We start from the raw sequence: 23,804 nt of genomic DNA, 5'->3' as shown, positions 1-23,804 counted from the left end.
TGGGAGCCGGCGCCCGGCGGGGGAGGTGGCCGGCAGGGACCGGGGAAAAGTGTGCGGAGGCGTGCGGGACGCACCGTGGTGTCGGGACCGGGCGGTGCTGCGGGCCGTGGTGGGGCCGGAAATGTCAGGCCGCCCCGCGCCCCGCCCCCCGCCCGCCCGAGGTACGGCGCGGCGCTGGGGAGGCGATGGCGCCGGCGGCGTCCAGGCTGCGGGCCGAAGCCGGGCTTGGGGCGCTCCCGCGGCGGGCGCTCGTCCGGTACCTGCTCCTCCTGCGGCTCTACCCGGTGCTCACCAAGGCGGCCACCAGGTGAGCGGGGCGCGGCCTGCGCGGGAATCCGACGCCGCCCCGGGCGCAGGTGGCTGCAGCGGCGCGGGGCCTGGACGGGGCCGCGGGACCGCGACCCGGCTGGGGGCGCGCCGGGGTCTGAACCCGCCGCAGCGGGCGCCCTCCGACCTGGCTCTGAACTTCCCGCGGCGTCGCCCGCGACCGCATTCAGCGACTGTGAGGCGCCTCGCCGATCCCGCCCTCCCAGCGCGGGGAGGGCCCGCCGGGACCCCGGGGCTCGGCGCTCAGTTCACCGGAGAACCTGAGAGGGGCCCCGCGCGCCCGGGGATGACGCGGCCAGGGGCGCGGGTGTGCGGGGTGCGAGGTGCAGACGCGGCCGGGGGCGCGGGTGTGCGAGGCGCGAGGTGGAGACGCGGGTGTGCGGGGCGCGGGTGTGCGGGGCGCGAGGTGGAGACGCGGCCGGGGGGCGCGGGTGTGCGGGGCGCGAGGTGGAGACGCGGGTGTGCGGGGCGCGGGTGTGCGGGGCGTGGGTGGAGACGCGGGTGTGCGGGGCGCGGGTGGAGACGCGGCCGGGGGCGCGGGTGTGCGGGGCGCGAGGTGGAGACGCGGGTGTGCGGGGCGCGGGTGGAGACGCGGGTGTGCGGGGCGCGGGTGTGCGGGGCGTGGGTGGAGACGCGGGTGTGCGGGGCGCGGGTGTGCAGGGCGCAGGTGGAGACGCGGCGGGGGGCGCGGGTCTGCGGGGCGCGAGATGGAGACGCGGGTGTGCGGGGCGCGGGTGTGCCGGGCCGGGTGGAGACGTGGCCAGGGGAGGTGTTTTTTGAGAAGGTGACATTGAACAGGCTGTGTAAAGAAGCCGAGCATAGGCTCTCCTGGCACAGGGAACAGCTGGGCAAAGGTCCTGTTAGATTTTGGAGGGAGGGGCGTAGACTGGACTCAGTCCCGAGGGAGGGGAGAGCGTGTGGAGAACGTGAACCCTGAGTAAGGGGCAGGAGGTGTGAAGGGAATCGCCAGGGATCCACGTGTCTAGGTCAGTGCTAGGAATTTTGGATTTTAACGTCCAGAAAGCTTCTCCGAAGGCAAATACAAACCAAGCCCTGGAGGGAGCTACTGGGCCTGTTCCACCTTTTTGTGGACATTTTTATTGTGGTAATTGTAGATTCACAAGCAGTTACAAGACTAATCTGGAGAGATCCCTTGTACGGCGTCCCAGGTTCCCCCATTGGTCACATTCTGTGAAACTAGTGCAGGATCACAGCCAGGGCGTTGGCGGGGACACGGTCCACAGATCGTATGCAGATTTCTCCATTCTTCTTGTAGTTGTATCTGCTCTGTGCAGTTTTACCACATCTGTAGGTTCGTGTGTTGACTACCACAGTCAAAATACAGAACAGTGTCACGATAGGGCTGTCCTGTTGCCCTTTCATAACCACACAGTTTCCCTACTCCCAAACTTCAAAATTATGGTACAACGTCACAGCCAGGACGTTGACACTGATACAGTCCACCATACGCTTGTCCTTGCCTGTGTGTGTGAGTCCACCGTCTCCGCCTTTTGATACAGGAACTAAACATTACAGCCGCTTTAACAAGGATGCCTGCCCGCCCATCTGCTGCATGGCCTCAGAGCGGCCCTGCTCATTCTCCTGTGGGAAAGGGACACCCTCCTGCTGGTCACTCCTGTTTTCTGATGACCTCCCTCTCCACAGTGGCATTTTGTCAGCCCTTGGGAACTTTCTGGCCCAGATGATTGAGAAGAAGCGGAAAAAAGAAAACTCTCGAAGTCTCGATGTCAGCGGGCCTCTGAGATATGCTGTTTATGGGTGAGTGCTGTACAAGGGTCGGTTTATCCTGTAGCCGCTCCGTTTTTGGGCACCAAAACCGAGTGGTTGGACCACTCTGATTTGGAAATACAACTTTTTTTTAAACATTGCAGTAATTATCATGGGGAAAAGTTCAAACAGTTCATACAGTTTGTGTACACACACACGTGGTTTTCTTCTTGTTTTGGAGACAGAGTCTCACTCTATCACTCAGGCGCACAGCAACCTCTGCCTCTCGGGTTCAAGTGATTCTCCTGCCTCAGCCTCCTGAATAGCTGGGATTACAGGCACGTGCCACCAGACCCAGCTAATTTTTGTACTTTTAGTAGAAATGGGGTTATACCATGTTGGCCAGGCTGGTCTCGAGCTCCTGACCTCAAGTGATCCACCCGCCTCAGCCTCCCATATGTGGTTTTATCATGTTTCTTTTTAATTCCATGGATAGGGGTGGTTGTCTTAATTGAGCTGAGGGGCAGACCTGAGTGCAAGTAACTCATCCAAACCTAAAATCAGACTTCAGGATTCAAAAAACCCTGGGAGCATCCTAGACCGGGCTCATGGAAGAGGAAAACTGACTCAATGTGACCAGTTAGTTTCTGTTGTTATTTTCATAGTGTAAATATCCGGAAAAGAAATGCTTAGGTATCCTGAAAAGTGTCGTTTCTGAACCACTGTCTGAATTGCAAAAGCACAAAAAAAGAAGAAAAAAATAAAAAAAAATTAATTAAAAATAAAATAAAATAAAAAAAACAAAAAAGAGATTTAAAAAAACTAGGAAAAAAAAATGAATTGCAAAAGCACAGTGACTCAAGAGTTTACCTTCATCCACCCTGAGATCTTGGCCAGCAATAGTGTCATAGATGGATTATTTGAAGTATTTTGCAACTAGAGTGATTTTTTTTTTTCTTGAGACAGAATCTCTCTCTGTTGCCCAGGTTGGAGTGCAGTGGCGCGATCTCGGCTCACTGCAACCTCTGCCTTCTCAGCCTCAGCCTCCCTAGTAGCTGGGAGTACAGGCGCACACCACCATGTCCGGCTAATTGTTGTATTTTTAGTAGATTCGGGTTTTCACCATGTTGGCCAGGCTGGTCTCGATCTCTTGACCTCGTGATCCACCTGCCTCGGCCTCCCAAAGTGCTGGGATTACAGGCGTGAGCCACCGCGCCCGGCCTGCTGATTGTTTCTTTTGCTGTGCAGAAGCTTCTTTGTTTAATGAGTCCCGTTTGTCTATGTTCGGTTTCGCTGCGTTTGCTTTTGAGGAGTTGGTCACAAATTCTTTTTCTCGGCCGACGTCTAGAGGAGTTGCTCCTAGGATCTTTATGGTTTCAGGTCTTGGGTTCAGGTCTTTAATGCACCAGCTCACATTTAGAATCAACTTACTGGGGTCCTTTTTTTTTTTTATAACTCCTAACAAGTTTTGATCAGAAAGACATCAACTTTGGCAGTTATTTGGGAAGAACTGACAGTGTAGCTCTGATAGCAGTTCTGGTGCCCAGGGCCAGCCTTGGGAATCACCTCCTCTGGTCATCCGCAAGGAATGATGGGCTGGGACATCACTGCCAGCGTGAGCAGGCTGCTGCCTGGCATCTCACGGATTCTTTTCCATCTCACTGGTTGGCTCCTGAAAGCTGCAACGCTGAGTACACGCACGTGCTGTCTGCATATAAACAGAACGAAGTCAAATAGCAGTTCAAATATCATCGTGTTAGGGTTTCGGTGCCTGGAATTCAGTTCTGATGGGCAGTGAGATTGTTCACCACCTACCTTTCCTCCTTTGCAGTGGAAAGACGCCTCAGCCTTCGCCACCAAGATGGGGGGGGGGGGGCTTCTGGCCAGCCCTGAAGATGAACTGGAGGGTGTGGACGCCAGTGCAGTTCATCAACATCAACTACGTCCCTCTGCAGGTGAGGGCCACGGGGCTCAGCTCCTGCCAAACATTACTTTCTCTCAGCCCTCCCTCCCTCCTTCCTTCCTTCCTCCCTCCTTCCCTCCCTCCCTTCCCCTTCCCCTTCCCTTCCCTCTTTCCTTTTTCTTTCTCTCTCTTTCTCTCCCTTCCTCTCTCCCTCCCTTTCTTTTTCTTTCTCTCTTTCTTTCTTTTCTTCTGTAGTTTTCCTCCAGACTTGGTTTCACCTGTGTCTATACTCCTCAAATGCCCTTGGGCTTTGCCCATGACCCTGAAACATTGATAGTTCTGGATTCAGGAAGCAACACACAAGGGTGTCCCAAGTGGTCGTCTTTGCCTCTTCCGTTCATTCAGCAAATTCTCATTAAAAGCCCCCATGGCAGGGCTGCCCTTGGCTTTTCTAGCCTTTAAACATTCCCAGTCCCAGGAGTGTACAGTCAGGCAACGTGAATCTATGCTCCTGGGTTGCAGTCCTCAAACTTGGCCCAAATAAACTCTAGTTATCCTTGGGGGGGAAATGAAAGGGCCGCGTGCAGTGGTTCACACCTGTAATCCCATCACTATGGAAGGCCAAGGCGGGCAGATCACGAGGTCAAGAGATCGAGACCCTGGCTAACACAGTGAAACCCCATCTCTACTAAAAATACAGAAAGTTAGCTGGGTGTGGTGGTAGGTGCCTGTAATTCCAGCTACTTAGGGGGCTGAGGCAGGAGAATCACTTGAACCCGGGAGGTGGAGGTTGCAGTGAGCCGAGATTGAGCCACTGCACTCCAGCCTGGGCAACAGAGCAAGACTCTGTCTCAGAAAAAAAAAATACAAAAATTAGCTGGGTGGGTGTACACTTGTAGTCCCAGCTACTCAGGTGGCTGAGGCACAAGAATCACTTGAACGCAGGAGATGGAGGTTGCAGTGAACCGAGATCGCACCACTGCACTCCAGCCTGGACAACAGAGTAAGAACCTGTCTCAAAAAAATAAATAAGATGTTAGAAAGAAACAAAACATTCCTGGTCCTTGGGCTCATGAATTATAGCTGAGGCCGAAGGCAGGCGCTGTGTAGTCATGGGTCCTACCGCTGACCTGGAAGGGCTGCCTCACAGCAGCCGTGGCAGCCACATCCGGGTGAGGGATGAGCCTGTCCAGGTACGGAGTGAAGGCCTTCTGGGGAAACAGCCTTTCTGCTCTCCTGTGCATGAAGGATCTGCTGTGGGGGCTGAGTCAAAGGTGTCGGAACAGGGCTTGGCTCTGGGCTGGTGGAGCGAAGGCCAGAGCCCCAGGCTCTGCCACTGGGATCAGCTGTCTTTATGCAAAACCGGGGTCCCCAGGACCACTCCCATGCTGAGAGGATGGGGCTCAGCACCCCCTGCAGCGTGGCAGGACACCCCCAGGTGCTGCAGGAGGAGGCCTCGCAGAGCCTGCAGGGGCCACATGCTTCCCTCCCCTACAAGGCGTGCAACCCATCAGGGTGGGTGAGCATAGCATCTGCCTGCTGCACCAAAGCTTCAGACCCCCAGGAGAGCAGCTGTGTGGAGCCTATGTGGTTGGTGTGAACAGTCCAGGCACAGGGCAGGTGGCCCTTCTGGGAAAGGTGGGTGCCGGGCCAGCCCAAGCTGCCACTAGGGAGGACCTGGACAGGCCTGCAGGGGCGGCACCTCAGCTACTAAGAGCCTTCCTGCGTAAGCACCGGCTCCGAGCCCTGCCCAGGAGGGAGGAGAGGACCAGGGTGACCCACGAGGGAGGCGGCCCAGTGTGTGCACACTGCACACCACACACACACACACACACTGCACATAGCAAACACACTGCACACACACACACACACACACCAAACACTGCACATACCACACACATACCAGACACACTGCACACACCACACTGTACATTGCACACACACACACCAAACACACCGTACATTGCACACGCACACAGCAAACTGCACATACCACACACACCAATTACACCGCACACACCAAACACACTGCACACACCACACACACACCACTGTACACACCACACACACACACCAAACACTGCACACACCACACACACACCAAACACTGTACACACCACACACACACCAAACTGCACACACCACACACTAAACACACACCACACACCACACACTAAACACACACCACACACCAAACACCGCACACACGAAACACACCACACTGTACATACCTCACACACACACCCCAAACACACCACACACACCAAACACTACAATTCACACACACACCAAACACTGCACACACACACCAAACACACTACACATACCACAGACATACCACACACTGCACACACCACATAAAATGCACACACCACACACTGCACACAGCACACATGCCCCAAATACACTGTACACACTGCACACCACACACACCAAACACACTGTACACACCGCACAACAAACACACTGCACACACCACACACCAAACACATTGCACACACCACACACCAAACACATTGCACACACCACACACACCAAACACTACAATTCACACACACACCAAACACTGCACACACACACACCAAACACACTACACATACCACAGACATACCACACACTGCACACACCACATAAAATGCACACACCACACACTGCACACAGCACACATACCCCAAATACACTGTACACACTGCACACCACACACACCAAACACACTGTACACACCGCACAACAAACACTGCACACACCACACACCAAACACATTGCACACACCACACACACCACACTGCACACACCACACACCACATTGCACACACCACACACACCACACTGCACACACCACACACCAAACACATTGCACACACCACACACACCACACTGCATAGACCACACACCAAACACATTGCACACACCACACACACCAAACACTGCACACACCACACACACCCCAAATACACTGTACCCACTGCACACCACACACACCAAACACACTGCACACACCACACACTAAACACGTTGCACACACCACACACCAAACACACTGCACACACCACACACCAAACACATTGCACACACCACACTGCACACACCACACACCAAACACATTGCACACACCACACACACCACACTGCACACACCACACACCAAACACACTGCACACACCACACAAACCAAACACACCACACACCAAACACACTGCACACACCACACACACACCAAACACACTGCACACACCACACACACACCAAACACACTGCACACACCACACACACCAAACACACTGTACACACCACACACACACCAAATACACTGCACGCACCACACATACCCCAAACACACTGTACGCACCACACACACACCAAATACACTGCACGCACCACACACCAAACACACTGTACACACCGCAATACAAACACACTGCACACACCACACAGACCCCAAATACACTGTACACACTGCACACACCACACACCACATTGCACACACCACACACATCAAACAGTGCACACACCACACACCAATCACACTGCACACGCCACACACCAAACACACTGCACACACCACACACACACCAAACACACTGTACACACCGCACACACACCAAATACACTGTGCACACCACGCATACCCCAAACACACTGCACACACCACACACACCGCAAATACACTGTACAAGCTGCACACTGCACACACCACGCACACACCAAACACTGTACACACCACACACCAAATACACTGCACATACCACACACACGCCAAACACACTGCATACACCACACACACCAAACACACTGCACACACCACACACACACCAAACACACTGCATACACCACACACACCAAACACAGTACACACCACACACACACCAAATACACTGCACACACCACGCATACCCCAAATGCACTGCACACACCATACAACAAACACACTGCACACACCACACACACCCCAAATACACTGTACACACCACACCAAACACACTGCACACACCACACACCAAACACATTGCACACACCACACACCAAACACACTGCACACACCACTACAACCAAGCTTGTATTTTAGTAGAGATGGGGTTTTACCATGTTTGCTAGGCAGGTCTTGAACTCCTGACCTCATGTGATCTGCCCACCTTGGCCCTCAAAGTGCTGTGACTACAGGAGTGAGCCATTGCACCCGCCCTAATCTCAGTTTTATATCCCAGCCTTTCAGCTGATGTTTTTTTCTGTGTTCTTTTGCTGGAGTGCAGTGGTGCCATCTCTGCTCACTGCAACCTCTGCCTCCCAGGTTCAAGTGATTCTCCTGCCTCAGCCTCTCAAGTAGCTGGGACTTCAGGTGCTTACCACCACCCCCAGCTAATTTTTTTTTTTAGACGGAGTCTCTGTAGCCCAAGCTGAAGTGCAGTGGTGTGATCTTGGCTCACTGCAACCTCACCTCCTGGGTCTCGGTTCAAGCAATTCTGCCTCAGCCTCCTGAGTAGCTGGAATTACAGGCATGTACCACCATGCCCAGCTGATTTTTGTATTTTTATTAGAGACAGGGTTTCACCACGTTGGCCAGTCTGGTCTCCAAATCCTGACCTGAGGTAATCCACCTGACTCAGCCTCCCAAAGTGCTGAGATTACAGGTGTGAGCCACTGTGCCCAGCCAACTCCTCCTTGATAGTATTCCATTCTTGTTTCATAAGTACAATTACCCTTTAAGATCTTAGTTACAGATCGGGTGTGGTGGCTCACACCTGTAATCCCAGCACTTTGGGAGGCTGAGACAGGTGGATCACAAGGTCAAGAGATTTGAGACCATCCTGGCCAACATGGTGAAAACCCCTCTCTACTAAAATAAAAAAATTAGCCAGGCATGGTGGCACGTGCCTATAATCCCAGCTACTTGGGAGGCTGAGGCAGGAGAATCACTTGAACCCGGGAGGCAGAGGTTGCAGTGAGCAGAGATGGCACCACTGTACTCCAGCCAGGCGACAGAGCGAGACTCTGTCTTTAAAAAAAAAAAATCGGCCGGGCATGGTGGCTCACGCCTATACTCCCAGCACTTTGGGAGGCCGAGGCAGGTGGATCACGAGGTCAAGAGATCGAGACCAACCTGGTCAACATGGTGAAACCCCGTCTCTACTAAAAAATACAAAAAACTAGCTGGGCATGGTGGCGCACACCTGTAGTCCCAGCTACTCGGGAGTCTGAGGCAAGAGAATTGCTTGAACCCAGGAGGCAGAGGGTGCAGTGAGCCGAGATCGCGCCATTGCACTCCAGCCTGGGTAACAAGAGCGAAACTCCGTCTCAAAAAAAAAAAAAAAATCTTAGTTACATAAGTTTGGAAGTCTTCTTGTATCTCATATGCTGTTTCTATTTTCTGAGTTAGGTTTTTATTTATTTATTTATTCATTTTGGTCTCTTCCTTTTTAGAGAAAGGATCTTGCTGTGTTACCCAGGCTGAAGTGCGGTAGCTATTCACAGCTCTCACTAACCAGCATGGGAGTTGTGACCTGCTCCGTTTCCACGCTAACCCTAACCCTAGTGCTCTGCTGCTCCCAGGTCACTGTAGTGGTGCTGAACTTCTTGTGGGTACCCAATGAGCAAAGCACAGTACAGCTCGCAAGTCCTGGGCTCGAGCCGTTCTCACCTCAGCCTCCCCAGTAGCTGGGACTGTGGGGTGTGCCACTGTGCCTGGCTCTGTCTTCTTGATTAGGTTTTCCTTAAATGTCTCTTGATGCTTGATGGTTCATTTATTTTTCAGACAGAGTCTCACTCTGTCACCAGGCTAGAGTGCGGTGGCGTGACTGCTCACTCTGTGGCTGGGACTATAGGTGCGTGCCACCACACCCAGCTAATTTTTGTATTTTTAGTAGAGATGGGGTTTCACCATGTTGGCCAGAATAGTCTCGATCTCCTGACCTCATGATCCACCCGCCTTGGCCTCCCAAAGTGCTGCGATTACAGGCATCAGCTACCGTGCCTGGCCCAGTTCATTTGTTTTTAAAAATCAATGCCACTAAGACATTCTTTGGAAGCTTATTGTGGGCCGCACTTGTGCACAAGTGTGGTGGCACACACCTGTAGTTCCAGTTACTCCAGAGACTGAGGCAGGGTAATCACTTGAGCCCAGGAATTGGAGGCTTCAGTGAGCTGTGATTGCATCACTGCACTCCAGCCTGGACAGGAGAGTAACAACACCCTGTCTCTTAAAAAAAATACATTTTGTAAAACATTTTAAATTTTACTTTTTGAGACAGTGTCTCGCTCTGTTGCCCAGGTTGGAGCGCAGTGGCACGATCTCGGCTCACTGCAGCCTCTACCTCCTGGTTTCAAGCGATTCACCTGCCTCAGCTTCCTAAGTAGCTGGGATTACAAGCATATGCTACCATGCCTGGCTAATTTTATACCAACTCAGTCTTCAAACTCTAAGTGATTTTCATTTTTTGAGACAGGGTTTTACACTGTTGCCCAAGCTAGAGTGCAGTGGTGCGATCATGGCTCACTGCAGCTTTCACCTTCTGGGCTAAGGTGATCCTCTAGCCTCAGCCTCCAGAGCAGCTGGGACTAGAGGTGCCTGCCACCATGCCCAGCTAATTTTTTTCTTTTTGAGACAGAGTCTCACTCTGTTGCCCAGACTGGATTGCAGTGGTACAGTCTCAGCTCACTGCAATCTCCACCTCCTAGGTTCAAGCGATTCTCCTGCCTCAGCCTCCTGAGTCTCTAGTATCACAGGCTCCAGTCACCACACCTGGCTAATTTTGTATTTTTAGTGGAACCCAGGTTTCACCATGATGGCCAGGCTGGTCTCGAACTTCTGACCTTAGGTGATCCACCCGCCCCAGCCTCCCAAAGTGTAGGGATTACATTCGTGAGCCACCATGTCTGGCCCTAAGTGATTTTTTCTTTTTTGTGTGTGTCTGAGATGGAGTCTTGCTCTGCTGCCCAGGCTGGAGTGCAGTGGCTCGATCTCGGCTCACTGCAACTTCCTCCTCCCGGGTTTAAGCAATTCTGTGCTTCAGCCTGCCGAGTAGCTGGGATTACAGGCATGTGCCACCTCGCCTGGCTAATTTTTTGTATCTTTAGTAGAGACGAGGTTTCACCATGTTAACCAGGATGGTCTCGAACTCTTAACCTCATGATCCACCCGCCTCGGCCTCCCAAAGTGCTGGGATTACAGGTGTGAGCCAATGCGCCCAGCGTGATTTTTAAAAAGCTTAAATGAGGGGGCCGGGCGCGGTGGCTCACGCCTGTAATTCCAGCACTTTGGGAGGCCGAGGCGGGTGGATCACGAGGTCAAGAGATCGAGACCATCCTGGTCAAAGTGGTGAAACCCCGACTCTACTAAAAATACAAAAAATTAGCTGGGCATGGTGGCGCGTGTCTGTAATCCCAGCTACTCAGGAGGCTGAGGCAGGAGAATTGCCTGAACCCAGGAGGCGGAGGTTGCGGTGAGCCGAGATCGCGCCATTGCACTCCAGCCTGGGTAACAAGAGCGAAACTCCGTCTCAAAAAAAAAAAAAAAAAAAAAAGCTTAAATCGGATCATGTCATTTCCCAACTTTAAAATGTGCAGAGATGGTCCGGCAATCCCACTTCTGGGTACAGACGCAAAAGAATGAGTCAGAGAGATCTGGACGCCGTTGTAGCACTGTTCACAATAGCCAGGAGGGGCAACACAGCAAGCGCCCGGCAGCGGCTCAGCAGCGGGGTCGGTCCACGCAGGGAGCGCTGATCCCCCGGAAGGAAACCCAGGCTCGAACGCAGTCCCTCTGAGGACACGGCTAAGCGAAACGCGCCGGCCACGGAGGGACAGTCCCGCAGGAGAGGGCGGTGCTGGGCCGGGGTTGAGGAGTCGGGACCAGGGAAAGGAACAGCCCGGCAGGACCTGAGAGCTTTTCACGCCACTTGACCCGCACACGCAGGAACGGCGCCGACGAACAACTTTATTTCGTGTTCCGCCACCAAACAAATACCGTTTAAACCTGCGGTGGTTTCCCAGTTCCCTTAACCCAGGGCCCCACGTTCTCTGGGTGGAAGCCCAGACCTCCAGGGGGGTGGGGGTCGGCAGGCCAGGCCACTTGGACTCCAGGCGGCCTCCTGTGTGTACGGGTTCCTGGGGCTCCTGGGGCCGAGGGCTTCAGCTTGATGTCTTCTGGCCAATCAGACAAGCACCCCAGGCTCTCGGAATCCCCACGCCATGAGCTTCCAAAAATTAGAGTTTGCATGAAAACCTGGAGGGAGACGAGGGCAAGCGGAGGGTTCTCCTTGGATCCGTTCTGTGCCGGGAAAGCCCTGGGCCCCACAGCCGACCTTCCCTCCCACCTTGCTGGCCGGAATCGGGTCCACTACCCCCTTTTAAAGCCATCGCCATCAAGGGACACAGAATTGCCGTAAGTGGCTCAGCAGAACTGAGTGGAACACCGGTCCCCAAGCCAGTGACGCTGGAGGCCACCCACGTGGACAGAGCAGGGAGAGGCAGGGAGGGGGAGGGCCGGGCTTTGTGGCCACTGCAGTCAGCCTACCAAGTCGCTGAACGAGGCCACTCTGTCACTGTGGAACTGGTCACCGCCGCCACCTGGGGCTGCCGGCTGGTTGGGAGGTGCAGGGGAGGCTCTGGAGAGCTGGAGGAGGGGAGCCGGGGTCTCCGCAGGCAGCTTCTTTCCTGGCAGGCCTATCACTCGTCCCACGCTCATCTCCCCCAGGGGAGGAATTGTAAGCAGCAGACGAAAAGCGGAGGGAGCCAGGGCCACACGGGAGGGACCCAGCTACCGGAGGGGAGGGGACTGCGGCCGAGAGGAGGGACCCAGCTACCGGAGGGGCGGGGACTGCGGCCTAGAGGAGGGACCCAGCTACCGGAGGGGAGGGGACTGCGGCCTAGAGGAGGGACCCAGCTACCGGAGGGGAGGGGACTCCGGCGAGAAGCAGCGGGCACCACCCAACCCTGATGAAGGCCCCCGCCCACACTGATGAAGGCCTCTCCTGTCCCGAGGAGCTTGTGGCCGTTTCCACACCCGTGGAGAGTAGATGGATTTTTAAATCATCTGAAGCTACAGGAAAGATTCGTCCTGAAGCTTTTTTCAAATGAGGTAATGTGTTTTTCTGTCTTGGCCTTTTAATAAATCATGCATTAGGCAAATGGTAACATTTAAACCAATTATGAGCAATTGATCTTAATTTTTTTTAAGAACATAGAACTGAGTTATGACCTTCTTTTTGTGAATATAATACCTTTACCAAAATAAAACAATGAGAGTTATGTCTTATGCATTAGCTCACACTGTTGGAGAAAAACAATTTTTCATTTTTCTTTTTTTGGATGAGAGCACATTATCAAAATTTTTATGTACAAAATAGTATTTCCTTCTTAGTAAATGTAGGGGTTTTGACAATGGCCGTGTTTCACAATAACACAACACCTCTCATCAAAACACTAGGAGTAATTACACCATCTTCATTATACAGATGACAGAAGTTAAGCATCAAAGGTTTATTCGTCACTCACAGTAGGTCAAAATAACCTGAAAAACAACCCAGCATGGGACTTTTTGTTTAAAATGAGTGAATCTCCAAAAGGATAGTAAAAATGGAGTGTGTTTTAAAAGTTTACATTTTTAAAAAATAATGCTTTTAACCCTTATGAAATACAGTGTGATATTGTTATGCATTGGAATTCACACCATAAATCTAAGGGGTGTGTATGCATTTAACTTGAAGGGTGCTCACTTGAGCCACTTTGTGAACATGAGGTCAGGGTCTCCCTTCCATACAGGAATCGACTTATTTGTGTATCCTAGACCTCTGCCCCTTCTCCCTTGGGAGAATCCTGGACTGAGAACATGGGGCTATGTATGCGCTTATTTTCAGCAGCTCACAGTGGCCTTGGACAAGTCTTTTCTCTTCTCTAGGCTTCAGATCCAATCTGAATGGCACAGGTGCCAAACGGGTCATTTGTAACCTGTGACTTCAAAAAAGCTGTTACAGCTCTTTGTACCAAGTGTGCTCTGCAGACATGTGGCACATTTTGTTATGCTCAGGAAGTGTTTTAAACAGTTTCAAATCAGTCTTTTAACATTTTTTAATATTTTGCATAAATATCCAGACGTCCTTTGTCTCCCGGAGCATCTGAGGCTCTGGTGCCCCAGGCTGCATTCCTGCGGGGCCCCGGGGTGGCAGCTGGGCTGCGGTGACCCTTTCCCACACCTCAGGCACCCAATGACTCTGGTCTGCTGGTTCCCCCACCCCACTGCCTACAGGAGCTAAAAAGAAATTATTTAGGAAGTTAGTGAGAGTAAGAATCCTCAGTAAAGTTTCCCTTTTAACAAAAAGCAGCTCCCCCAAATCATTTCTTTTCTAACAAAGAGCAACCTGTAAAATGGAGCTGCGGACACAGATAAGCAAGCTGGACGCCCGCACGGGTGAGTGCCGGCAGTTGTGCCGATAGAAAACGGCTACCTGGGCTGGGCGCGGTGGCTCACGCCTGTGATCCCAACACTTTGAGAGGCTGAGCGGGGCAGATCGCAAGGTCAGGAGATTGAGATCATCCTAGCCAACATGGTGAAAACCCATCTCTCCTAAAAATACAAAAATTAGCTGAGCGTGGTGACAAGTGCCTATAATCCCAGCTACTCAGGAGGCTGAGGCAGGAACATAGTTTGGACCCAGGAGGTGGAGGTTGTGGTGAGCCGAGGTCATGCCACTGCACTCCAGCCTGGTGACAAAGCAAGACAGTGAATAAAAAAAAAAGAAAGAAAGAAAAGGAGAAGGAAGGAAGGAAGGAAGAAGGCTACTTGAGGGCCAGGCATGTTCAACATGGACCTTCATCTTCTCTTTTCTTTGTCAACCACGTGTACAGCAAAGGAGCGGGCAACATGGCACCAGCCAGGTAGAGACATCATCTGCGTAGTGAAAGACGAGGGTGGGGCAGCCAGCTTCTTTGTGCATTATGTAAATGGTACCCCTGGTCCAACTAATTTTGGACGCTATGTAAATCAGACACTGCCTCTTCAAGATCATCTGTGAAACCCCGTGCATTTCACCAGGAAACTGGAACACCCGCTGGAGAGCTCCCCTCTGCCTGCAGGAGAAAGAGCTTTTCTCTTTTCTCTTTCTTTTGCCTATTAAACCTCTGCTCTTAAACTCACTCCTTGCGTGTGTCCTCACCCTCGATTTCCTTGGCGTGTGGCTCCAAACCTTGGGCATTACCCCAGATACACGACCCTGCTTCACCGCGTCCTTTCCTCTCTAGCCTGAGACGCTGTCACTGCGATAACTCACTTTGCTTGCCCTACTGATCACCTTATAGTCAGGTGGGGTCTGTCTTGTGCCTGTGTCTTTCTCAAGTCAGCATCAGTGGTCAACTATGAGAACTGTTAATTCCAAGAAAAGCCCTTGTACTCATTTCAGTTTGCAATCCTTTTCTCATGAATATTAAAATATTCCTTCAATCTGGGCTTCTTTTCTACCACCAGAAATCCCACCACACCAATCCCATTAATCTGGGCTCAGAGACAGTATTTTCCTTTCTTTTTAAAATAATTTTTGTATTTCTCTCTCTCTCTCTTTTTTTTTTTTATTGTAGTTTAGGTTCTGGGGTACATGTGCAGATCATGCAGGATTGTTGCATAGGTACACACATGGCAAGGTGGTTTGCTGCCTTCATCCCCCATCACCTATATCTGGTATTTCTCCCCTCATTACCCCTCCCCACCCTCCCCACTGACCCGCTGTCCACAGTGTGTGAGGCTCCCCTCCCTGTGTCCACATGTTCTAATTGTTCAACACCTGCCTATGAGTGATACCATGCGGTGCTTGATTTTCTGTTCTTGTGTCAGTTTGCTGAGAATGATGGTTTCCAGATTCATCCATGTCCCTATGAAGGGCACGAACTCATCGTTTTTAATGGCTGCATAGTATTCCATGGTGTGTATGTGCCACATTTTCTTTATCCAGTCTCTTGTTGATGGACATTTGGGTTGGATCCAGGTCTTTGCTATTGTAAACAGTGCCGCAATGAACATATGTGTGCATGTGTCTTTATGATAGAACAATTTATAATTCTTTGGATATATACTCAGTAATGGGATGGCTGGGTCAAATGATATTTCTATTTCTAGGTCCTTGAGGAATCGCCACACTGTCTTCCACGATGGTTGAACTAATTTACACTCCCACCAACAGTGTAAAAGTGTTCCTATTTCTCTACATCCCCTCCAGCATCTGTTGTCTCCAGATTTTTTAAGATCACCATTCTAACTGTCGTGAGACGGTATCTCAATGTGGTTTTGATTTGCATTTCTCTAATGACCAGTGATGATGAACATTTTTTCATATGCTTGTTGGCCTCATAGATGTCTTCTTTTGTAAAGTGTCTATTCATATCCTTTGCCCACTTTGGATGGGCTTGTTTTTTTCTTGTTAATCTGTTTTAATTCTTTGTAGATTCTGGATATTAGCCCTTTGTCAGATGGGTAGAATGCAAAAATTTTTCCCATCTAAATTTGTTGCCCAGATTCAATCACAATTAAACATTCATACATAGGGGACTGCGAAAAGGTGGAAAAGAGATTAAACACAACGGATTTTCTCAAAAGACTTAACTTCTGTTTTGGAAAACCTAAAACTCACTATAAATAGAGTTCCTCATAGAGCACAATGTAATAATGGGAAAAGCAATCAGTTATGAATTCTTCAGTGTTTGCTGAAATCTGTTCTGTTTATTGTCTTTTCTTCTCTCTCTTTCTCTCTCTCTCTCTCTCTCTCTCTCTCTCTCTCTCTCTCTCTTTCTCTCTTTCATTCTTTTGCCGAGGCTGGAGTGCAATGGTATAATCTCGGTTCACCACAACCTCCGCCTCCCAGGTTCCAGCCAGCGATTCTCCTGCCTCAGCCTCCGAGTAGCTGGGATTACAGGTGTGTGCTAATTATTGTATTTTTAGTAGAGATGGAGTTTCACTATGTTGGCCAGGCTGGTCTTGAACTCCTGATCTCAGGTGACCCACCCACCTCGGCCTCCCAAAGTACTGGGATTATAGGTGTGAGCCACCGCACCCAGCCAATTCTGTGTATTGTATCTTTTTAAAATTAAAATAATTGTAGTAACAAAACACATAACATAAATACACTTCCAAATATTTAAACAGGATGTATAACTCTTTTTGCTCTTTAAACATAATAATCTGTCATATTCCCCACATTCCTGTTATATGTAAGTATAAAATTTACCATCGTAACCATTTTGAAGTCTACAGCTCCATGGTGGCAACATTCACATTGCTGTGCAACAAATTTTTAGAACTTTGTCGCCTTGCAAAACTGAAATTCTGTACCCATGACGCTAACAGCGACGTCTCATTTTCACGAGTCTGCCCACCTCCGGGCAAGTACCTTCTCCTCTCTGTCTGTGAATGTGATTGCACTAGCTACCTTCTATGTGGGATCCTGCAGTATCTGTCTTTTTGTGACTGACTTCTTTCACTTAGCATAATGTCCCCAAGGCCCAGCTACTGTGTTGTCTCATTTAACTCTTAAGGCAGTCCTGGGAGATGGGTCTTATTTACAGATGAGCAAACGGAGGTTCCAACAGACGTCCAGTGTCACCTGACAATGCGCAACAGGTCAAGGTTTCAAATTCCAGTTAAAATCCCTGTGGTGGGGCTGGACACGGTGGCTCACACCTGTAATCCCAGCACTTTGGGAGGCCGAGGCGGGCAGATCACCTGAAGTCAGGAGTTTGAGACCAGCCTGACCAACGTGGTGAAACTCTGTCTCTACTAAAAATACAAAAATTAGCCAGGAGTGGTGGCCGGCACCTGTAATCCCAGCTACTCAGGAGGCTGAGGCAGGTGAATCACTTGAACCTGGGAGGCAGAGGTTGCAGTGAGCTGAGATCACACCACAGCACTCCAGCCTAAGTAAATAAAGAATAAATCCCTGCTGCTACCTTGTAGGCCAGGGTTTCTCAAAGCAGAATCTGCTGGGGCGTGGGAGGACACTCCAGCATTTCCCGGAAGCTCTGCTGCTTTCTACAATGTATGTAAGTTTTATTTCTATCTTGCTGGCTATCTTTTCCTTTCTGCCTTTTATCTGGGGGAGAGAGTTGGGCTGGCTCAGGTGCAAATACTTAATCACACTTCTCGTCTATTGGTGCAATCTCTCCTGTGATCCGTAGGAATCTGCGCTATTAATGTGTTTCCTTTTCCTCCCCCATCCGAGATTCTTCCTCCTGCCGTCTTCTAAGGCACAGGTGTTGGCTGTAGCTTGAACAGGACAAATATCCTTATAAAGTCGCCGTGTTGGCGTGTGCATGCATGGGTGTGTGTGTGTGTGTGTTTCAAGCCACAGATTTAACTCTCTATTTGCCACTGTTCTTATTTTGAAATTTGTTTTGCATTGTTCTTAGTTATACCAAAGTTATTACTTTTCACATTTTTAAGAATCAACAGGTCCACAGATCTGTAAAACATATCACAAAAAGGAGCAAATTCTGTTCATCCACTCCTCCTATTATTCTTTTCAGAGATGTTTTCAACACATTTAGCTGAGTTTTAGTATTTATCGTCAAATGGCATGTTTATCTTATTTCTGTTTCTATTTACTAAAATCATCTGTCATATCCCTAATATTGCTGATGTGCCTTAAGCTTTCTTTCACGTCCCTCTTCCCTGTGTGAGCCCCTTCTGTCCCTCATTCCAACAATCTTTCTAACATACATTTCTTTAACTTGTATTTTAGGTTCAGGGGTCCATGTGCAGGCTTGTTATGTAGGTAAGTTGCATGTGACGGGGCTTTGTGTACAGATTATTTCATCCCCCAGGTGATAAGCCTAGTACCCGAGAGGGAGAGATTTCCATCCTCACCGTCCTCCCTTCACCCTCAGTTAGGCCCTAGTGTCTACTGTTCCCTTCTTCGTGTCCATGTGTATTCAATGTCTTGCTCCCACTTATGAGTGAGAACACGTGGCACTAAGTTTTCTGTTCCTGGGTTAGTTTGTTTAGGATAATGGCTTCCAGCTCCATCTATGTCACTGCAAAGGACATGCCCTCATTTGCTTTTTATGTCCCTGTCATATTCCATGGTGTATATGTACCACGTTTTCCTCATCCAGTCTACCGTTGATGGACATCGACTTTAATTCCATGTTTTTGCTCTTGTGAATAGTGCTGCGGTGAACATATGCGTGTATGTGTTTTTATGGTAGAATGATTTACAGCCTTTGGGCATATACCCAATAATGGGATTGTTGGGTCAATTGGTAGTTTTGCCATGCGTCCTTCTAACACACATTTTTCTCTATCAGTATTCTGCTAATTTTTACGAACATACAAGCCCTAAGCTGAAACACCTTTTGCTTCCTTGACTTTCTCTGCTTTCCCTTGAGCTAATAAGTGTTATGCTTTTATTTGCTTAGATATCGGTGCTTACGCTCACATGGTCAGAACAATCTGTTACTCTGTCTATGTTTGCTTCCTGAAGGAGCCTCCTGCTCTGCTGAGCTGCCCCAGCCTGGCTGGGTGCCTAAGGCCTGAGCGCCACTTCCCCAGGTTCACCCTTCACCATCTTCCCGGCATCCCCCTTCCTCTCCAGGGCTGGATCCCCTGTTTCCCGTATGCAGAGTCCTTCTTTTTCTCTGTTTGGTGAAGTGCGTTCTGCGCTTTATGCTGGGGATTCGGTATGTGACATTTCTTTCTTAGATTTTCATGTCTGAAAATGTCTTTATTCTTACCCCATATTTGATTAAACATCCCATATGTTCAAATACTAAACCGGCCATCAATCTTCATTTGAATTTTAATGCGCTGATCTACTATTTTGGAACTTCCAGTATATTATTGAGAAAATGGAAATTACTCTGATTCTAATTTTTTTAATGTGGTAGAAATGCACACCCCTGATTCAAAAATTATCAAAGATGTTGGTTTACTGCTAGAGGAAAAGAGAAAGAAATGCGATTGTCTCAAATCACTAGTCTTCTCAGTACTTTAAAGTTTACCTTGGATTTCCCAGCATTTATTTTTAAAATGCATCTATGTGGTCACATGTGTATTATGTTTGTTACTTCTAGTGGCTACGTGACATTCCACGGTAAGCACCTATGGTCATGTCCACACCCGCTCCTGATTGATGGAAAATTCAGTTGCTTCCGTCTTCCCGCTAACACGCACAGTTACTTACCCACAGCCCAGCATGAGAATGACCCTGGGTTATTTACCACACACAGGACTGCAGAGAAAGGACATATATATCTATATATTCACAATTTTATGTGATTCCACTAATTTGCTCTTTAGAATGGCTAAGCCAGATTTATTTTGCCCCCAGCAGTGGCAGGGATCCCATTATGTTACATCCTTACCAACTCTTGGAGTTAATCTATCCTGCTCAGTATCCCCACCTGATGGGCATAAAATGGTATCATGTAATGCTCTCTTTTACATTCTTAGTTTAGTAGTTAGTTTGAATGCATCTTCAACTCTTAGGCTTCTCCTTTTGTAAGTATATTCCTAGGCATTTAGAATAATCCAAGTGGTTGCTTTTTACAAATTTTATATTTTTAATTTTCATGGGTACATAGTACGTGTAAACAACGGACTGCTTTGAAAGAAAGTCACATCTATTTCAGCATCTGTGCTAGTGTTGATATTCATCATTGCTTCAGCATCAGGTGGACTCTCAAACCAGGACAGCATTGCACAAATTGTAGGGTGTGGGCTCCTCTCTAATGTGGATGTGTTGGGAAGAGGTTGTGAGTGTTCAGTTTGAGAGTTCTGTTCTATCCTACACCGCATGAATAAAGCCAAGTGTAATGATCCGTGTTCACAGCAGTTCTAAGGAGGACTCCCTTTGTGATGGAACAGTGAGGAACAACTGACTGGAGAAGCAGGTCTTTGAGTGGCTGCTAATGGATCGGGAGGAATTCTTGTTACCAATCCTCCATCGCCGCAAAGCACGTTGGTGAATGAAGCTAAGAATGGAACTCCATTAGACACAATGAAGCTGATATGAGCACAAGGAAATGATTTACAGTCTGGGGAGGTAAATTAGAATATGAAAGCCTGTAAGCAAAGTAACTTAGACAATAAACAGGTACATAAGTTAGTGAATTTAAGCATAAACACCCTCTCCCAGCTTCCCAAATACCAACTTTTCCTACCACAGTTTGACATTTTTATTGTGATTTTTCAGAGTTTCTGGAAAATGAAAATAACCATCTCTATGTATAATGTGAAGTTATTTGCATAGATCATGTTTACTAGTTTTAAGCACTCTTAGTAGCAATTAATTTTAAACTTCTGTGCATGAAATTCTTAAGATAGCTGATATGTGTGCCCTTCTTATGGCTAATGAAAAAGTCAAAGCTTGTTAGAAAAACATTTCATATTTTTGCTGAGTCATCTTTTCTATAAATGTCATCTTTTTCTTTTTGCAATAACTAAACTATAATAGAAAAGAATAGAGTGGGCATGCCTGTCCCTACTTTGGCTCCAGGATAATGGAAAATTTGTATCCACGCAGGCTAAATGATCTGAGTCCTGTGGCTCAGCTGCAGAGACCCCATCACTCACATTGGTGGTGACACATTGCATCAGTGTCCCGATGAGCAGCCCTGCTGGTCTAAAAAGAGACCCTTTTAGTCCTTAACAATACATTAGATGTCAGTTATTTTATTTTATTTTTGAGACGGAGTCTCACTCTGTCACCCAGGCTGGACTGCAATGGCGTGATCTCAGCTCACTGCAACCTCTGCCCCCTGGGTCCAAGAGAATCTCCTACCTCAGCCTTGCCAGTAACTGGGATTATAGGTGCCTGCCACCGCACACAGCTAATTTTTGTATTTTTAGTGGAGACGGGGTTTCGCCGTTTTGGCCAGGCTGATCTTGAACTTCTGACCTCGTGATCCACCCGCCTCGGCCTCTCAAAGCACTAGAATTACAGGCATGAGCCACTGCACCTGGCCTGGATGCCAAATTTTAACAAAAACATGTTTGCCTTTCGCAGAATCAATAATAAAATGTGTTTTCTACCCATCAGGTAGTGCTTTAACAGATCATTTTTGTGAATTTGAGTATTTCAAGGGACAAACATTCCAGAAAATGAATACATGTTAAATACTCATAATTATGGATACCCTCTGCTTATGGTAAAATATATACTTTAAATTTTGCTCTCATCCATTAAAATATAGGCTGGAGAGTGATGCAACGCAGATTTCGTAGATAAGACTACGGCTGCCACTACCACTTCAAAATAATGTGGTTCATGACTTACGAGGTTTTATCTGAATCTCCTTTTCCTCCACACTTACTTTGGAAGAATATTACTCCATAATTCATAGTAAATAATGCAAAACTTTGAGGACTTAATAAGTGGTCCTAAGATACAGAGAAATGGCTTGGAAGCAATTTTTCCTTCCATTATTTGTAATACTTTTTTAGAATTATGGGGTGGATAATATGTTTACACTTTAAATCTTTTGCTTGAACATAGTGTAATCCATTATCACTGTGTGCTCAAAAACTTAGAACAATAAACACACACGCACACAGAGATCATTAGTGTACTGGCCTTTAATTATCACAAAGTGGACAGAGGTACACATATGCAATCACCGCCAATGTCAGGAAGCAGACATTTAGGGACATCCAGAAAATGCCACAGCAGCCCCCTCCGATCACTGGCTTCATCCTCCCTAAAGACAACCATCATTTCAAAAGGATAAACAATTTTCCTCATGGAGTCCAATATTGGAGACTTTATTTAGGAGACTCATTCATGTGACTGGGTGTGACCTTCATTCGTTCATTTGTATTACGTATTGCTTATCATTGTGTGAATACACTAACGTGTATTTATCCATTTCACTGTTGAGACACACTTGAATTGTTTTCAGTGTGCAGATCTCCTGAGTAATGCTGCAATGACTATCCTGGCACATGTCTTTGTGGTCATTTGTGTGGAGTTCGGTTGAGTATAGTCCAAAAACTGAAATGGCTTAACCATGGGGTCTATATTGGGAGGGCCGCCGGGAGGCACTAGCTTGGCCAGATGCGGCCATGGGGAGGCCGGGGACGGGACCTGTGGATAAAGGCTGCCCCAGAGGCAGTAGCTGGGCCTGAGCAGAGGCCATGGTGATGCCACGAGCTGGGCCCACAAGGACCTGGTGCAGGCAGGAGCTGGGCCTGTGGAGGCCAGGCCTGGAGAGGAAGCTTAGGGCCTGGAAAGGCCACCAGGAGGCAGGAGCTGGCCCGGGAGAGACTGTGATATGCGAGCTGGGCTGAGGACCTGGGCCTACACTCAAGGCCAGTGCAAGGCGAGAGCTGGGTCCGGGGGGTTTGCCACAGGCACGAGCTGGGCCCAAACGGGCCAGTGTGAGGGAGGTGCTGGGCCTGTGGACGCAGCTGGGATGCAGCCAGGCAGCCAGGCAGGATCTTGACAAGGGGAAGCTGCCAGCACACAGCAGCTGGTGCTGGGGAGGCTGTGGGGGGTCCAGAGTTGGGCCCGGAGGCCCAGTCCCGCTGGCCGTGGGAGGCCCAAGCATTGGGTCCTGAAGTCCACCTCTGCAGGTACAGTTTTTACCCTCCCGGTGGCCCCCCCAACATGGGTGCAATACGTCATCGCGTGGGCCCCTCCAGGGCCAGGTTCTACCACCCAGCAGCTCCCTGGGGCCCAGCGCCTGCCTCCCGTCGACGTCTCCAAGATGTCCAGCCTCTGCCTCCCAAGGCCCGGAACGTCCTCCTGGCCGCGTCTATGGGCCCATGTTTTGCCTCCCAGCAGCCTCTTTTGGCTCGGCTCCTGGGGGCCGAGCGCGGTGGCTCACGCCTGTAATCCCAGCACTTTGGGAGGCTGAGGCAGGTGGATCACTAGGTC

General features: G+C 49.4%; 1 protein-coding gene across 7 annotated transcripts; it reads left to right on the top strand.

The window, feature by feature from the left end:
* Positions 1–185: 185 nt before the first annotated feature.
* LOC135276238 (peroxisomal membrane protein 2-like) lies at positions 186–22,866 on the top strand. Of its 7 annotated transcripts, XR_010343785.1 has the most exons (6): positions 186–307; positions 1,993–2,106; positions 3,887–4,010; positions 18,672–18,704; positions 19,524–19,608; positions 20,760–22,866. XR_010343785.1 is itself a non-coding variant. In XM_064379566.1 (5 exons), the coding sequence occupies exons 1-4, from the start codon at positions 186–188 to the stop codon at positions 18,702–18,704; spliced, it is 393 nt and encodes a 130-aa protein (XP_064235636.1). In that variant the 3' UTR covers positions 20,760–22,866. The 7 variants fall into 7 exon arrangements, 6 of the variants coding, with proteins under 6 accessions (XP_064235636.1, XP_064235634.1, XP_064235637.1 ...); XM_064379566.1 differs by lacking the exon at positions 19,524–19,608; XM_064379564.1 differs by having other exon boundaries at positions 19,524–22,866.
* Positions 22,867–23,804: the final 938 nt, after the last annotated feature.

The sequence above is a fragment of the Aotus nancymaae genome, unplaced genomic scaffold (assembly GCF_030222135.1).
Source record: "Aotus nancymaae isolate 86718 unplaced genomic scaffold, 86718_ANA_hifiasm-v0.15.2.pri h1tg000021l, whole genome shotgun sequence".
NCBI classification, from domain to species: domain Eukaryota; kingdom Metazoa; phylum Chordata; class Mammalia; order Primates; family Aotidae; genus Aotus; species Aotus nancymaae.
Note: the sequence above shows the minus strand (reverse complement) of the source record. Positions and strands in the feature narration are given on the sequence as shown.

Coding starts and splice junctions, on each gene's coding strand:
- LOC135276238 (XM_064379562.1), top strand. CDS start 186: ATGGCGCCGGCGGCGTCCAGGCTGCGGGCCGAAGCCGGGCTTGGGGCG. Junction 308..1,992: donor CTCACCAAGGCGGCCACCAG/GTGAGCGGGGCG, acceptor CCCTCTCCACAG/TGGCATTTTGTCAGCCCTTG. Junction 2,107..3,886: donor CTGAGATATGCTGTTTATGG/GTGAGTGCTGTA, acceptor CCTCCTTTGCAG/TGGAAAGACGCCTCAGCCTT.